Below are 17,450 nucleotides of genomic sequence, written 5' to 3'. Positions count from 1 at the left end.
TCAGCTACTTCCTTCAGCTGGCCCATTTTCCACACATCGAACAATACCCTCACCGCAATGTACCACCTCTTCTCAGTCTGTGAATCCTGTCACACCCCCCTCAGGTATTAATAGCCTGATTATCCTCGTGCAACACCCTTCTGCAGGACGTTACTACCGCCTTAAACACGAAAGGTGACTAATTGTCCTGTCCAGGGAGCTTATGTTTTTCAGTTTGAACAGACAAAGCCCTTCTTACAGTGTAAACTCATCAGTTAAAATTATGGAGAGTACTTGAGACTATGAGACTAGGAGAGACAGCATAATTTTTTTTTTCTTTAATCTGATCACCTTTGTTTTCTTCATGGTTGAAAATCCTATTCAGATTTGAAGTCCAGGCACCAGATGCTAAATGCATTTAATTATCAATATTGAACTAAAAAAAAAAAATAAAAAAATGATACTGTAAGAAGATTTGGACCCATATTCCCAGCCCTAGGCCAGCAGGCACTCGCGCCTGAGCTCTCCAATATTCACATGATTAAGTGTGTAGAGCCATACAGCCATTCTCACGCGTCTATTTTCACCCCTCTCTAAACCTCTCTGGACATGAGAACCTGACTGAACGCTGTCAGTTCCAATTGAATCAACGGCACGGAGCTGCTGCTGCTGCTGCTGCCGCTGCCGCCATCGCCACCTCCGCCGCCTCTCTGACTCTGCCAGCACTCGGTCAAGGCCCATTAAATCATCACCTACACTAAGCTCTGTGTTTACAACACCCAGCAGCTGCTGCCTGTCCATCCAACCAGAAAGAGATTGGTCACGGAGAGGACAGAGAAGGGTGACGGGACTGTTCTGAGGGCAAAATGTGAACACAACAGGATAGACAACTTAAAATAGGAGAGATTTAGAGAAGAGAGACATACTATGGAAAAAAGAAAGGGAGTGAAACAAAAACACAAGATAAAGAAAGGAAGAGTCGAGTCGACGAGAGACCACTTTGTCATGTCACAGCTACAGTTGTAAAAGACTACATGCTCTTATAATAAACATAGTCCACACTTTTAATACAGAAACCCTGAAATTCGAATTTTACCTCCAAGAGAGCCGAGCCATGCTAATGTCGTGGTAGCAATGCTGGACAAAGCCTGTGGCCGGGCCGGGCTAACACTGCGGTAGTGATGCTGGACGAAGCCCGTGTGTCCTTGAACTTGTCGCCACACTAATGATCAGTGCACTTAAAGAGCCTACAATTAGACACAGCCTCTATTTTCTGTCCCGGAAATATAAAGAGACATATAGAAGCAACATAAATATGGAGCCAATAAGTGGATCCCTACGTCCTTAAGCCCTCCCACTGAACGGTTCTGTGGCCCAAAGCACTGTTAGCTAACTGAGCCACTGAGAGAACAGGGCTCAGACTTGTTTCCACTGGTGTCCTTGTGGAAAAGCCACCAGAACGATTACCCCTCCATGTTTAAAAGCGGGGTGGGGGGCATCTGGGGAAAAAAGGAAATAGGGAGAGAGAAAGAGAGAGAGAGAGAGAGACAGAGAGAGAGAGAGAGAGAGCAAATGATGAAGAAAAAAATGAGGAAGGGATAGTAAGTGAGAGAGACAGGGAATTTAGAAGAAGGCAAGAGAGGAAGAGCAGTAAGAGAAAGTAAGAAAGGGTGGGACAGAGAGAGAGAGAGAGAGAGCGCGAGAGAGAGAGAGAGAGAGAGAGAGAGAAAGGGAGAAAAGTGAGGCACAATGTAAGACAAAGGGAGGTGAAGAAAGAGACAAAGACTAAGAAAAGAAAGAGAGGATGGGAGTGTGTGTGAGAAAGAGAGTGAGAGAGCGTGAGATAGAGAGTTAGAGTGTGAGAGTGTGTGAGCGTTAGCGTCAGGGTTAGGCCCTCCTGCAGTCCGGCCTTTAAACACTTCTCCCCTCACTTCTCCTCTTCTCCGTTCACACACCTCTGAATGCAAACAATGACTCCAACAGAAGACCTTGACCAAGCGGCCTCCTTGACAAAAACCCAGGCTGCCGTGCGAGTGTAGGTAGGCAGAATGGTCAGAGATGGGATGTGTACACATGTGAAAACACATAGCTCACATAGTTACCTTATGACCCCTCATGCGCTGGAAGTGAGCGATCGTGTCGCTGATGGTGTAGACCCTCACGTGGCCCATGTGCAGGCGGCCAGACGGGTATGGGAACATGGAGAGGACGTAGAACTTCTTCTTCTGGTTGCTCTGAAGATCGAGAGAGAGAGAGAAAAAAAAAAACAACTTCCCAGTTATGGTGAGCTTTTTTTGGTTATTCATAGGCCTTGCTGCATAATTGACATTGCTCTGGGTTTGTAACTGTGAGTACATTTTACATTTACATTTATGGCATTTAGCGGACGCTCTTATCCAGAGCGACTTACAAGGTTACTGGTATTACAGAGGTGAGCCAATGTAGTGTTAGGAGTCTTGCCCAAGGACTCTTACTGGTGTAGTGCAGCATAGTCACCCAGACCGGGAATTGATGACCGGGAACATGCTGTGGTAGCTCACTGGCCAATAGTGGTGTTATCTGTTGTATAAGTAAAAGGTGCAACAGCAGGCACAGGCTCCAATTTATAAACTGGGAAAGGGGGAACTGAGATAACGGAAAAGGATTTTCAAATGAACGGCAACAAATACAATAAATGAATTACCCAACCCATACATACGCTCCCCCAGGCCCTGGACGCCAGTGAGGATGGACCAACATACGCCTGCCTCGACGCAACGCACCTGGAGGGAAGCCCAGCATACTTGGCTTCGACGCACCAGCTCGCAGAAGTTCGTGACAGCCAGCATCGCAGTGAAGCGACGTGGGCGAGAGAGCACCATCTACCCCCTCTCACAGAGCTTCGGCTGCTGATGGCAAGAGGCATGACAGGGATTCGAACCAGCGATCCTCTGCTCGTAGGAACAGTGCCTTAGTCTGCTGGACGACTCGGGGCCCAAAAATGAATTTTTTGAGTGTTTTAAGTTGTTTCTTGACATTGGTCGGGTTGAATCTATTTTCCACCCTGTTACACTGCCACAAAATTACAGAAAGCTTGTGAATCACAGAAACGATAAGCTCTGTTTTTACTGACTGGTTTTTACAGCATCACCAACATCTCACACAACCTACAGATTATAGCATACCATAGATCCAGACGATTAAGAGATGGCAAAAGGCTAGTATTAGCTTCTAGCCTAGCGCAGATTCCTAGATTCCCAGGTTCACCTAGCAATCTGCATTCTCCAGGACTAGATGGAGGCTGGAGCAGAGTCCAGTAAAAGTATTCCAAGGAAAGAAAACCAGTGAACCCACGATAGGGTCATGTGCACACCAAAGGCTAACCTTTCTGGACCAATCCCACACAAGAGAAGGTGAATGCGGGCTAAGTCTTGAGGAGTGAATGTCTCGACAGGTTCCTCAAAGTCTGTGAAAGCAAACGAGTAACTTGCAAGGCTAAAGACCCAGCCTGGTCTTCAGGAGAGTCTTTAGCCTTGCAAGTTACCTAGTTGTGAAACTAGTCACCTTTACAGGGGATGCTATGGCGGAGGACCCTAGCAAGTCCTGGGAGCGACCTCAAACACAGAGCCAACTGAGCTACTCGTGCAGCTTAGCTAAGCATTCATTAATCATAACCGAGGTTCAACATTCAATCAATCGTGATATTGATTCGAGGCCTTCTCGATCATACAGGCGGGAAGACAGAGAGGCAAGAGTGGATTTATTTATTTATTTATTTTATACTTCTCATTTTCCAATAGGCTACATAGCCATGATTGGCATAGGCATAAAGAGGCATTTGCATTGACATGGCATAAATCATTAACATTGTGAAGAGAGGATTGTATGGTATTACTATTTTCCCTTGACATTACGGACACAAAATTGCACTTATTAAAAGGATTGTGACTGCAGTTATGTCTTACTTCTCAGCACAGAAACTTTTATGTCACCAGGTTATAAAATTATGTTAGAAATATCTAAGCTTATACTTTCAAAAAATAGCTTAGGCATGCACAATATTTTTTTTACACCACCAAAGTAAATCTAAGTTTTTAAATATATTAATATCAATACTTTACTACTTTAGCTTTTCTTCCCTCCCCATGCCAGACTTTGAAACTTGTGTGCTGTCTGGAAGTGACTCTGCACAACAGCATCTACTGTACTAAGAAAATGGAAATATTGTAATAAGGTGGGCCAAACTGATTTTAAAGGGATTATATTCCTAATATATATATTCCTAATGAACAAGACATGAAACAGGTTTTGCACAGGTTTTTTGGCAAGATTCTTGGATGATGATTGGAATTGCTGGTTTAATCCTGCTTTGGATAAGTTTCCCTCATCTGCTGTCACCCCACAGCTTTCCAGATTTGTTTCCAGTGCATGCCAGGAGCAAAATCACAGTCCACAGAGATTCTACAGTCCTACTATTTATTTTATTTCTTGGACACACCCTCAAAAAAAAAACCCTTGAATAGATTATATATTTCTATCAGGACTTCAACTCCCTCCTGACTGGTCTTCCTTTGCGCACCATCAGGCCCCTGCTGCGTTCTCTTTGCTGGCTTCCTGTAGCTGCTGGCAAGAACGGACCAGCCCCTCTGTACTTGATGGAAATGGTCAAAATCCGATCTGTACCAATCCCTTAAGATCCGCCATCCCTTAAGATCCATGGAAGACAAGCGTCCAGGCTTTTTCCTGTCCTGCACCGAAGTGGTGAAACGAACTTTCCCTGGGTGTCCAAACTGCAAAGTCACTCTCTGTCTTCAAACGTAGACTGAAGACCCACCTCCTCCAAGAGTGCTTTGGCAAAGTGTAGTGTCAAGTATTATGCTCTCCATACTGACTTTTGTATTTAGTAGCATCTAAGCTTAGAGGTATCTTTTGGATTCTAGCCAGGAAAAGAGCATCTGCAAAATGCCTTAAATGTAAGCTAATACCAGCACAATTACAATTACTTTCTACATTATGCTGACTAAAATCTCATTATTTACTGGATGACAAAGTTGTACATTACACGACACAACGGACAGATGTTTATTCTCACTTGAATGAACCTGAAGAACCGCTCCCAAAATGATTTAGATTTTTGAGAGGCTTGATTAGCCACACCATGCAGGACTTTCAAGGAACGGAAGCTCCTAGAAGCCCTTATGTCGTTAATGTAAATTAAGTCAGCCATCTTACGTCTACAATCAAGAACCTATCAAGAATCAGAGTCCCAATCACTACCCTGCTGAGTTCAGGCTAATGCAAGATAAGAGCTGTGCATATTTTAAAGGCTTCTAACAAATCCTCTGAGAAATCTCGTCTTCCTACCTTTAGTGAATACCATAATTATATTGTTGATTCTCAACAAAAAAACGAAAAAAGGGTGGGTCATGAATGGCCAATCAGCTTATTAAAGGCACCCTAGAATGTCTCTAACTCCATTTTCTCTTTCAAATATGACTAATGAGCGCTCGGTACATGGAACTGACATACTAAGAACCTCAAACACTGTTGTCTCTTCCTTCCAAATGAAAATCCAGCACAATCAAAACAGGGCTAGAAAATGGCTCAATTAAATCGTTTCATAACCGCCTTGACTCATTTTTACACCTATATAAATTCTCATAATCCCAGCCCACTAACAGAGGCCCTAGTGAAATCTTGTGAAACACTAAAACACGACAGGGAGATGGGAATATGGTGGTGTTGATACTGGAGAGCATCACATCACTTCTAGGCTCTGCTAGTTACAGGGGAACGGGATGCTTTAAAGTCAAAAGTTTAAATACATTTCATTAGTATTTGGTACCATTGCCCTTAAACTGTATGACTTGGGTCAAACGCTTTGGTGTTCACAGGAATTTTGGCTCATTCCTCCTGACAGAACTGGTGGAACTGAGTCATGTTTGTAGGCCGCCTTGCTCGCACATGCCTTTTCAGCTTTGCCCCTAAATTTTCAGTAGGATTGAGATCAGGGCTTTGTGATGGCCACTGACTTTGTTCTCCTTAAGCCACTTTGTAAGCAGTTTGGCAGTCTGCTTCAGGTCATTGTCCATTTGGAAGACCAATTTTCTCCCAAGCTTTAACTTCCTGGCTGATGTCTTGAGATGTTGCTTCAGTGTTTCCACATTATGTTCTTTCCTCATGATGCATGATCTATTTAATGAAGTGCACCAGTCCCTCCTGCAGCAAAACAACCCCTCAACATGATGCTGCCACCCCCATGTTTCACAGTTGGGATGGTGTTCTCAGGCTTGCAAGCTTCCCCCTTTTTCCTCCAAATGTAACAATGGTCATTATGGCCAAACAGGACCACAGGACAGGTCTCCACAAATGAAGGTCTTTGTCCCTGTGTGCATCTGCAAATATTAATCATTAGCATTTGTTATGTTTCTACTGGAGTAATGGCTTCTTCCTGGCAGAGTGGCCTTTCAGCTCATGTGGATACAGTACTGGTTTCACTGTGGATAATCACACACTCACACAAGCTTCAGCCAGCATCTTCACAAGGTCTTTAGCTTTTGTTCTTGGGGTGATTTGGGCACATTTCGGACCAAAGCACATTCATCTCTGGGACACAGAACCTGTCTCCTTCCTGAGCAGTATGATGGCTGGACATTCCCATCATTTTTGTACTTGTGTATAATTGTTTGTACTGATGAACGAGGCTCCTTCAGGCATCTGGAAATTGCACCCAAGGATGAGCCAGACTTGTGCAAGTCCACAATTCTCTTCCTGATATCATGGCTGATTTCTTTTGACTTTCCCATGATGTTACACAAAGAAGCAGTGTGTTTCTGGAGTGCCTTAAAATACATCCACAGGTGTGTCTCTAACTCAGATGTTGCCAATGAACCCTTTAGAAGCTTCCAAAGACATGACATCATCATATGAGCTGTCCCAAATTGTGGCATAGTAATCTTAGTATATTTAAACTTTTGACTTTAAAGAAAGTAATAAAAATTTCCTCTCATTATTCCGGCATTTAGCAAACAGGAATAATTTTGGTAATCCTAATTGATCTAAAACAGGAAAAGCTTATTCTAAAATCATGTCAGACTGTAAGAACAAAATGCATGTGTCCTTTTATATAGTGTATGTGAACTTCTGCTTTCAACTGTATGTAAACCAGGCCTTGTGCCTGGGATGTTTCTTTTGTCAGTCTTAGCAGACGTGGAGCTCGAGCTCGGCACGCAACAACATGTAATCCATCTCTTTCCTCCAATGGCCAGTTCGTCCGAAAACCAAGCAGGCTATCTCAGTTGTCTACCAAACTGGAACTAACCCCAGGCCCTATGATCCAAGATAATGACCCAAAACCAGCATGGACTACGTGAAGAGAGACAACGTGGCTTTTGTAATGGCCCTCACAGTCTGTCTCTCTCTTTATCCCTCTCTCCATCTCTTTATTTATTTATTTACTCATTCATTTTCTTTATTTTTTCGCAAGTCACAGTTCGGTTTGCACCCGGGTTTGGTATTGGGGGAGGAAAAATAAACCCAAAGACTAACCCAGGTTTTTTTTTTAATGTAATTTCAACAGACAGTCATACATGTTACAGTAAGTTCCATCTAATGGCCATATAATCCCGCTCCCCGTCCCCCAACGAGGCCCCAACACGGCCCCAACACACCCAAAAAAGTAGACACATCGGCCTCGTCCAATCCACCCTGATTTGATGAGTTCAAATAAGATGTTAAAGCCATTCTTTCCGTGATATATCTGTTTTTTTTAGTCCTTCCAGCTAACTGAGGCTGAAATTACACACATTTAGAGGATAAAGTAGCACACCTGAGAGCGCAGAGTTGAGGGAGTATGTCAGTTTTTGAGAGGGGTGAGTCGAGCCATCCTACTTTTATCCAAACTGAAAAATTGGAATGGAATTTCATGGTTTCTAAAGACGCTAATCTAATAGGCTATCAGATACTCAATTTCATGCTTGAAAAATGGTTAATCTTGTATATTCAAATATTCAAAAGTAATAAGCAGTCTCCTTTTATATAAATTGGTCCATAACACGGCTTGAGATATGAGAAAGAGACAACATGTAAAGCACCTTTACTACAACTGGAGGTGATTTTGCCAGACTAATTAATTTCCTTCTAACCCCATTGTGTGGGAAAAGGGTCCATACTCCTAAACCACTACAGTTTCCACAATCCCATGCAAATCCAACATTTTACAAGTTAAGGCTTCCAGGTGGCATGTGTGCTTGTGAAATTACCACATTAACCCTAATAGCATATCAGATTCAAACTTTATTACAGCCAAGAAATATAATAATATAGATCGATAGATCGACTGATCGATAGAAATGGGTCATGTCTTTCTTGAAATGACCGTAACGAAGACAGAATCTAATATCATGACATTGGAGTGAAGTGGATCCCTTCCCACCATAAAATCATGATAAAATCATGCAATGCTCTCAAAGGTACAGCAGCTCGGTCTAGCTGACCTCCGATATAGTCTGGCATACTGCCGTGCCTCACACACACTTTGGGATCTGACGTTTAATGATTCATAAAGGCTTGAAGAAGGCCGCCGGTCCAGGAAACATTAATCAGATCAGGTCAAGAGAGGCCTGAATTATTCACAGGCTGCCAGAGTGACGAGGCAACCGCTCTAGCACAAGCCTCCAGGAAGCCTTGCCCTAAATTCACAGATAAATGCTACATGTGACACTCATAGTTGAGGGGAGACACGGGCTGAAAGTTAGAATAAAGACCCCTCGACAGCCGTTTATTCAAAAGGCCAACGGGGGTCAAAATGCTGCTGTGAAGTATGTATCGTACGTTTTAGGGAGGAAAAAAAAAGACAGACAAGACAGACAAAAAAGGCAGACTGTCAACAAACCCAAACAAAACAGTGCATGAAAATTCAGACCACAGTCTCTTGCGTATACGTCAGCATGCCCTTAAGCATTTAGACAGGGCCACAAACTTTATAATTTTGCCTCTCTACGCCACATCATCCAAGATGTGATTAAAGTGTGGACATTCAGCTTGAACTAAATGGCTTTATCAAAAATGCTGCATCAACCCTTTAGGAATTACAGCCATTTTTACACAGTCCCTCCGTTTTCAAAGGCTCAAAAGTAATTAGGACAATTAACTGATAAGCAGTAACACTCAGACACAGAAAGGGCAGATTAGACGGCTAGAAACATCAGAAATCGGCCGCAGTTAAAGTCTGGAAAAGCATCTTGAAGAAGGAGGCTCAGCATTTGGCACTGTCCACTGCTTCCAGACTTCAGGCAGTCATTGACTACAAAACATAGGATGGGATAGAGTAAAAAGGTTGTTGTGGAGATTGGGGTGGAGTAACTGGGTATCGAGGAGATGGGGGTGGAGCAACAGGGGTGTCGAGGAGATGGGATCCAGCAACAGGGTGTCGAGGAGATGAGAGTGAAGTAATTGCGCATCAAGGAGTCAAGGGTGAAGTAACTGGACATTGAGGAGATGGGGTGGAGTGACTGGGCATCAAGGGGATGGGGTGGAGTAACTGGGTGTCGAGGAGATGGGGTGGAGCAATGGGGCGTCGAGGAGATATGGTGGAGCAAATGGGCATCGAGGAGATATGGTGGGGTGGGGTGGAGTAACTGGCTACTCCCAGTACAACCAAAACCTCTACCCAGTACAACCCAAACAGTAGTAATAATTACTGCTGTTTCAGTCAGACTAACCGGAGACACATTTGACTACCCAGTGTAAATGCATGTGGCTAAAATCTGACCAGGATACTGTCCAGATACTAGTCCTATGAAGTGACCAGGTGTAAAAGGGGTCAAAACTTTTTTTTATGAGGGGTCTACATATTTCACAAGTTTGAATAAGTAATAAAGGGAGAGAAAAAATGAGGTTTTAATAACTCTTTAGTCATATATTTCTAATACTCCCTGGGGCTATCATGATCTCAGCATGGCTTCAAGGGTCAGATTATTTTTAGACAATAGAAGATTAATGACAGAGTGCCACCACAGAGGTTCTATCCATCTTCCACAGACCGCCGCTAAAGATTTTTTGTGACCAAGTTTATAATCACCAGTTTGTTTATTGAGCAAAGAAAAAAAATAATGAAAACACCACATTCAAAGCAAATTCACTGGCCATTGCATTTATTGCTGACACACACTCAGCTATTTTCCTGACTGTATGGCCTAAGATTTCACATTTACTTTTGACTACATTTCATATATATCACCATGTATCCAATGAAAAGCATGCATCTCCATTTTTGTCAGTTTTTTAGTTTTCTCCATGGTTTGAACCCAGCTGTGTAAATAATTCTGGATGGACAGACCAATAGAAATCTTCAAAAGTACTTGGAATAAGCTTTTAGGTTACACTGGCTTCCACCATAATGGAGACGTTGCAGTCCTATACACATCCATGTACACTGACGCTGTACTGCATGCTTCTATCATGCACCCTGAGCAGGTTGCAGCACGATGCTCATTGCTATCTTACCCCCCTCCAACAGTCTATGATCTTTCACGCCTTCCGCCTGCGTCGTTTAAATAGCAACGGTGCTTGTGAATATACTGTATCTTCGCCGATGGGCCTGGTGGTCTCAAATAAGGCACGTTCAGGTGAATTTCTGGCGTTTTGCTAGTATATCTCTGCAACGGAAAACACAGGAGTGCTACTGCCTGAAAACAACCTAGGCAGACGTCAACAGTCAGAAGTTCGTTGCTATCTTGGCGTTACTTTAGACACTTAGTATATGGCTTTTGTGCACTTCGACCAAGATGTAATTTTCCTGTTGGCGTGAAAGCAAAGACACACTGACACGCCCTAAATCAAGCTGTGCGGTGCCCGTTTGACGGCTCGCCTAAAGATCGCTAAAATAGGGCCTTCCTCAGTTAAAGGTTCCGTTACTCTTCAGCCTTAATTTGAAGCTCCAAAGTATCCTGTTCTCAGTCCTTTTTAGGAAATTTAGGAAAGCTATGCTGTGAAGACTATTCAGCCTACCACAGTTCAGCCCCACCCATTCATAGTGTAGTTCTCAGGAGTGTCTATGCTCTAGGTATCTTCTAGCTGTCTTAAAGGCACAGAGACAAACAGTCATGCAAAGTATGACCGTCCCTGGAACATAAAGTCACATCACGTTTGATATGGGCTTGATCCTTTGACCCAGCCATAAGATCAAAAGCACTGCTAATCAACAAGATAATCACTGGTATTAACCTGTCTTGGCATTCTATGGAAAGATGTCCTGCTACTCCTAGAATACACCAAGGGGCGCTTTGCTGGAGAGGTGTTCCGTCTTGATATCAGTGGGGAATCTCCAATTAACATGCTGTGAAGTCCAAGACTAGGCTTAATCCCGGTCCAGGAAACTAGAATAGAATGGGGCGCTCTAGAGCAGCCAAGCACAAGCCTAATCCCAAGTCATCAGGCCCAATGCCAAGTGTCGACAAGTGGATCATGAAGTCCCACAACACTGCATTCTATACTGTGACAGAGCTCCATAGAATACCTTTGGGATGAGTTGGAGTAAAGTCTGTGATTAGGCCCGTCACAGTTTTCACATCATTATCTGAGCTTTGATTTGATTTCCAGTCTTTGAAGTCTTAGCTTTTTCAGTCTCCCGTTTCCATCACAACAATCAGAATGTGAACTGGGTGCATTTCCAACAGTTCAGCAGAAGTAAATACATGTTCTTAGGAAAGAAGCGAAAAACAACACATTTATTAAGATGTCTTGCGAAAACAACAAGCGTTCAAACTTCTGATTAGCGCTAGAACAAGTTCAGAGGGCAGTGGTGAGTAATGTTTGCTTAGCTGAGCTTGAGCTGTTTCAGCCGTCAGCTGAGAGCTACTGGACATGGACAGCTGAGAAGCAGGATGGATAATCAGTAAATGTCAAACACTTGTACTAGGCTTGTACTAGTAGCTGTACTAACTGTGGTAATGGTTGCTATCAGCTATAATGCCACGATTGGGACAAGCCATCAATGCTACCTTCTCTTGGTCGTCCTAGTTTATATCTTTGGTTGACCGCCTGCCCTCGCTTTTCTAGACTGTACGGTAACTTACCCTTTTCATTTGCTGGCTCTCTTGCTACCACAGAATTATTCAGTCAGTGTTTGGCACTTTATTCAACATGTTTGATCATATTAATTCAGGAATTATCTGTAAAATAATTGTGTTTCTCTTTAAGGCAAATTTCTGCAAATTCATTGTTTTTCCACTGAATCAGAAATCTGGCCTTTGCCGCCAGTCATTTGACTGTTTTGTGATTTTTTTTTTTGTTTGTTTTTGTTTTAAGTGACTTTGTGGATCTAAATGCCAGTTATAGATCAGTCAGTTCAGCAGGAAACTGTGGTTGAAAGAGGACCCCCCAAGTATTGCTTATGTATCTGATACACATAGTAGTATGTTATAGTAGGGCTGGGGTGGGGGTCGGGGTTTGGGGTGAGGCGTGTGGCATGCTGTGTTTATGAAAATCGATACAAATGTACTGATATTTTCTTACACCTCTACGTTTGAATTCCTCATCCTCATAATCCAGGTTCACTCACCTGCTCCTTCATTTCCTTCTGCCATTGCTGCTGGATGCGTGGGTGCCACCACTGCTCCACCCTGTGCCTCATCTCTACCTTGTAGTCTCGCTCCCACTCCCCAGTCTTGCTGAACAGGCTCCTGACGTTCACTCCGAGGGGACGCAGCAAGCATCTGCTCTGCCTCACCAGACCGCGAGAGCACACAGCGAGCCCACACATGGTTGTCTGTCTCAGACCTCTTTAGAGACACAAAGAAATAAGCAATTAGTGATAGAGTTAGCAGTTGAAGCTCAGAAAAGGATGGTAAACATATAGAGGAAGTTGTACAAAGTCGGAGGAGGCAGAGCAAATTAGCCTTACCACCTAACCAGCGTTGGCAGCATCGTGTGATGGAGAGAGACCTAGCTAAATTGTCATCGTGGACTTCCCCTTACCCCTAACTTCCACCATTTGTGCAAATGTTTGTGGACACCCCTTCTATTGAATGCCTGTCAATTGCCAGGATTAGTTTCCCTGGTTTATTGAAGCAGGAAATTTGCAAACCTGGACTCCGGCCCCTGTCGCCCACCCCTGCTCTACATGAACTTAGCTGCAACATTGTCCTGCGATTTTAGACCCTATTCCTATTTATTCCCTATAACATATAATGGAAAAAATACATAATAGAGCAAAATATTATTTTATATTCAATGTGTCACCCCCCCCCCCCCCCCAACCATGTTGAATTAAGCAGTTATTATGTATTAAAATGTGCACAGGGGAGTCTCTGTAGAGGTAATGGATTTTTTTTACTTTAATGTACTTTGACCAGAGGTGCCCAAAGTTTTGCTTAAGACTGTACATCTTCTACCATTACAAATGAAATCAACAGACTAACACAATCAACAGACAGCAAACTCAGGTCCGGCTCTGTGGTTACTATGGCAACATGAGATACTGTAAGGTGATCCTTTTATCACCCTGGAAACTAGAAGTTAACAAAAAAATAAATAAAAATAGATCACAGATGGGAACTGATAATGGAAATAAACTCATTTTCACTTCAGTGAAATCTTCGTCCCACAGAGATCACACATGAGAGGCATTTCATCACCTAGACTGGATCTGTTGTCCAGTATCAGTCACCAAATCCAATGGTGTGTTCATGAAATAATGCGGAAAAAGAAGGTCTACTAGAATGCATCAATATAATATCCATAGATAGAAATGATCAGTACAATGCGACCTTCTGGAGCAGCCAGGCATGAGCCTAAAGTCACTGTATTTATTGCTAACCTTGGCACTGGGTTGTTGAGCAGTGGAACCACATTCTCTGGGGTGATGGAGCTTTCATCCAATACCTTTAAGGAGAGTTGGAGCATAGATGCTGTGATCCAGAACTAATCAATCAACTTCGGTAAAGGACCTCACTTGTCCTCATATGGCTTGAAGCAATCAAATCCTCACTGCAATGTTCCAACATCTAGTGTAAACCCTTCCCAGAACAGTAGAGGTTGCTTACCCTTGAAATCTAAAGAACTGTTGGGCAAGCAGGTGTCTACAAACCTTTGGACATTTTGGTTTGGTAGCTCCAGACTTAAGATTAAGGTTTAAGCCAGGTCCTGGATTAGCCAGCATACTGAATAGAGATTTCCCAAGGAAAGGAAAACATAGTCTAGGATTCGGCTTAAACCCTCGAGGGGGATCTTAAAGAAAACTGACCCACAGTGTAGAAGCCTGGTAGCAGACACTCTGCATCAGCTACCGGCCACAATAAAGCACAGAGCCAAGAACAAAGAGTGCTGAAAGCTGGTCCACAGGAAGCAGCACTGAACAGTAGTGAGGAGGAAAGTGTTTTGTAGCATAAATTCTCAACCAAACGCCCACATGCTTCACGAGTCTCAGCACCGTCTCAGCTCAGCGGTACATTCAAGGCTGCCGGCTTGTGCAGCATGGAAAGGGCAAGGCAGACAAGCAGCAAGACTGGTAGGTGTGGGCAGGTTGATACTGAAGTATCGAGATTTCTGGATTTTTCCTTTCGAGAATCAATCCGAACAATAAAACATCTGTAAAAGCAGTAAAGTCTGACTCCAGACAGTAAAGACCATCTCCAACACTGCTGAAACCCATAATACGGATGTGGCTTATTTCAGTGATATCGGACACAGCAGTGTTGGAAGCAGCCTGTGTAGTCTTACAATTTTGCCTTTTTTTCTTTCTTTTTTTTTGTTTTATTTAAGAAGTAGTAAAAAATTAGCATGTATAGCTAATCAACAATAAGATGTAGTAGAAAATAGCCTGTATAACTAATAAATCATTAAACACTGTGTTCCCAGCAAACCTTAAAGCAGCATTAAGCAAGAACTGATATTTCTTGCTCCTAGACTCGCCCTACAGTCGGAAAGTGTAATCCCCACTTTGAGCCCCTAAGGGACATGCTTTACATATGCATTTCTGGACGAGCTGAAGGATACAGAACCATCACTGAAAGTGAAAGAAGCATGTGGACTGAGGTGGTAGAGTAATACTACAGGAATTTTCACAAATATGACTCGGGTTAAACAGCGCTATGCAGTTCCTTCCAGCGGTCGCATTGTAATGATCATTCCTGTTTATGGATATTATATTGATGCATTCTAGTAGACCTTCTTTTTCCCCATTATTTAATGAACACACCATTGGATTTGGTGACTGATACTGGACAACAGACCCAGTCTAGGTGATGAAATGCCTCTCATGTGTGGACGAAGATTGCACTGAAGTGAAAGCTTATTTCTGTTATCACTTCCCTTCTGTGATCTATTTTTTTTGCTAACTAATCGATGGTAATGATGATGAGGATGATGCTATTCTTTCTATTACAAGTCAGTGGCGTGTCAACATGTTTCTGAAGCGGTTATTTCAAGGTAAAAATGTTACATAATGTTGCTTTAAATACATTCACATTACTTGCCTTTTAAGCCATAAGATAAATAAATCATCAGTGTGGCGTGTGCAAAGGTTTGTTAAATAACAGACATAGTATTACACTCTCTTATGCATATTTTTTACTTAGTAGAAAAAAGCCTGTATAGCAAATCAAACATAAAACAGTATTTTTTTTAGCTAACCTTAAAGCAGCATTATGCAAGAATTGATATTTCTAGCTCCTCAACTCCCCCTACAGTCGGAAAGTGTAATTCCCACTTTGAGTTCCTAAGGGACATGCTTTACATATGCATTTCTGGACAAGCTGAGATATACTGAAAGTAAAAGAAGCATGTGGATTGAGGCGGTAAAGTAATACTACAGAAATGTACACAAATATAACTATATTAAGCAGTCCAAGTCTGAAATAGCCATGGTAAGTGGAGCACCAACTCAAAGATTGTTTCTTTTTTCTTTAATAATGTATTTATAATCTCCCCTCCAAAAGGCCAATTACCCAATCCCCATTCCTGTGAACTCCCTCAATTACTAGCAACGCCTCTCATGTGTGGACGAAGATTGCACTGAAGTGAAAGCTTATTTCTGTTATCACTCCCCTTCTGTGATCTATTTTTTTTTGCTAACTAATGAATGGTAATGATGATGAGGATGATGCTATTCTTTCTATTACAAGTCAGTGGCGTGTCAACATGTTTCTGAAGCGGTTATTTCAAGGTAAAAATGTTACATAATGCTGCTTTAAATACATTCACATTACTTGCCTTTTATGCCATAAGATAAATAAATCATCAGTGTGGCGTGTGCAAAGGTTTGTTAAATAACAGACATAGCATAACACTCTCTTATGCATTTTTTTAGTAGAAAAAAGCCTTCCTTCCATTCCTGTGAACTCCCTCAATTACTAGCAATGCCTCCAACACTAGGAGGGAGAAGACTAGCATAAGTCTCCTCCGACACATGTGAAGCCAGCCACCACCTCTTTTTTTTTTAAACTTGGGCAGCTCCGGAGGAAAACTTGGCTTCCCAGTTCAGACACAACAGCTAACCGACACCTGTGCTGACCAACATCACACTAAGAGAGGGAGGAAGTGCCATCACCCCACCCCTGAGAGAGCAAGGTCAATTGTGCTCTCTCTAAAGGTGCCCAAACTCCCCCCCATGCCCCCAGTTTCATTAGTAGAATATGGAACAGCTGGATACAGTCATCATTTTCCTTCAATTAAATTACATTTAAAATACCATAACATTAAGCCATGAGTCCAGAATCATGAATTATGTCAAATTGTGGGTCATTGGGTTATTACACCCCAAATTATTACAGACACTACTAGTGTCACTACAAGTTAGTGGAGCTCTTCTACACGTGAACTACAATGATGAGCTCTTCTGCACGTAAACTACACCGACGAGCTCTTCTGCACGTAAACTACACCGATGAGCTCTTCTGCACTTGAACTACACCGATGAGCTCTTCTGCACTTGAACTACACCGATGAGCTCTTCTGCACGTGAACTACACCGATGAGCTCTTCTGCACTTGAACTACACCGATGAGCTCTTCTGCACGTGAACTACACCGATGAGCTCTTCTGCACGAGAACTACACTGAAGAGCTCTTCTACACGAGAACTACACTGAAGAGCTCTTCTACACGAGAACTACACCGACGAGCTCTTCTACACGAGAACTACACCGACGAGCTCTTCTGCACTTGAACTACACCGACGAGCTCTTCTACACGTGAACTACACCGACGAGCTCTTCTGCACTTGAACTACACCGACGAGCTCTTCTGCACGTAAACTACACCGACGAGCTCTTCTGCACTTGAACTCCACCGACGAGCTCTTCTGCACGTGAACTCCACCGACGAGCTCTTCTGCACGTGAACTCCACCGACGAGCTCTTCTGCACTTGAACCACACCGACGAGCTCTTCTGCACTTGAACCACACCGATGAGCTCTTCTGCACTTGAACCACACCGATGAGCTCTTCTGCACTTGAACCACACCGATGAGCTCTTCTGCACTTGAACTACAC

General features: G+C 43.0%; 1 protein-coding gene across 1 annotated transcript in view; it reads right to left on the bottom strand.

The window, feature by feature from the left end:
• The window catches only part of lars2 (leucyl-tRNA synthetase 2, mitochondrial), an 87,025-nt gene that overhangs the window by 65,286 nt on the left and 4,289 nt on the right, over positions 1-17,450 (bottom strand). The window contains exons 2-3 of the mRNA XM_072680091.1: positions 12,521-12,740; positions 2,082-2,213 (exon numbers count right to left, since the gene is read on the bottom strand). Coding sequence (XP_072536192.1) covers positions 2,082-2,213; positions 12,521-12,740 — 352 coding nt within the window. The remainder of the gene's footprint in view (positions 1-2,081; positions 2,214-12,520; positions 12,741-17,450) is intronic.

This window comes from Salminus brasiliensis, chromosome 5 (genome assembly GCF_030463535.1).
Source record: "Salminus brasiliensis chromosome 5, fSalBra1.hap2, whole genome shotgun sequence".
In the NCBI taxonomy this organism is placed as follows: Eukaryota; Metazoa; Chordata; class Actinopteri; order Characiformes; family Bryconidae; genus Salminus; species Salminus brasiliensis.
The sequence above is the reverse complement of the archived record's forward strand: the minus strand, read 5'-3'. Positions and strand labels throughout refer to the sequence as shown.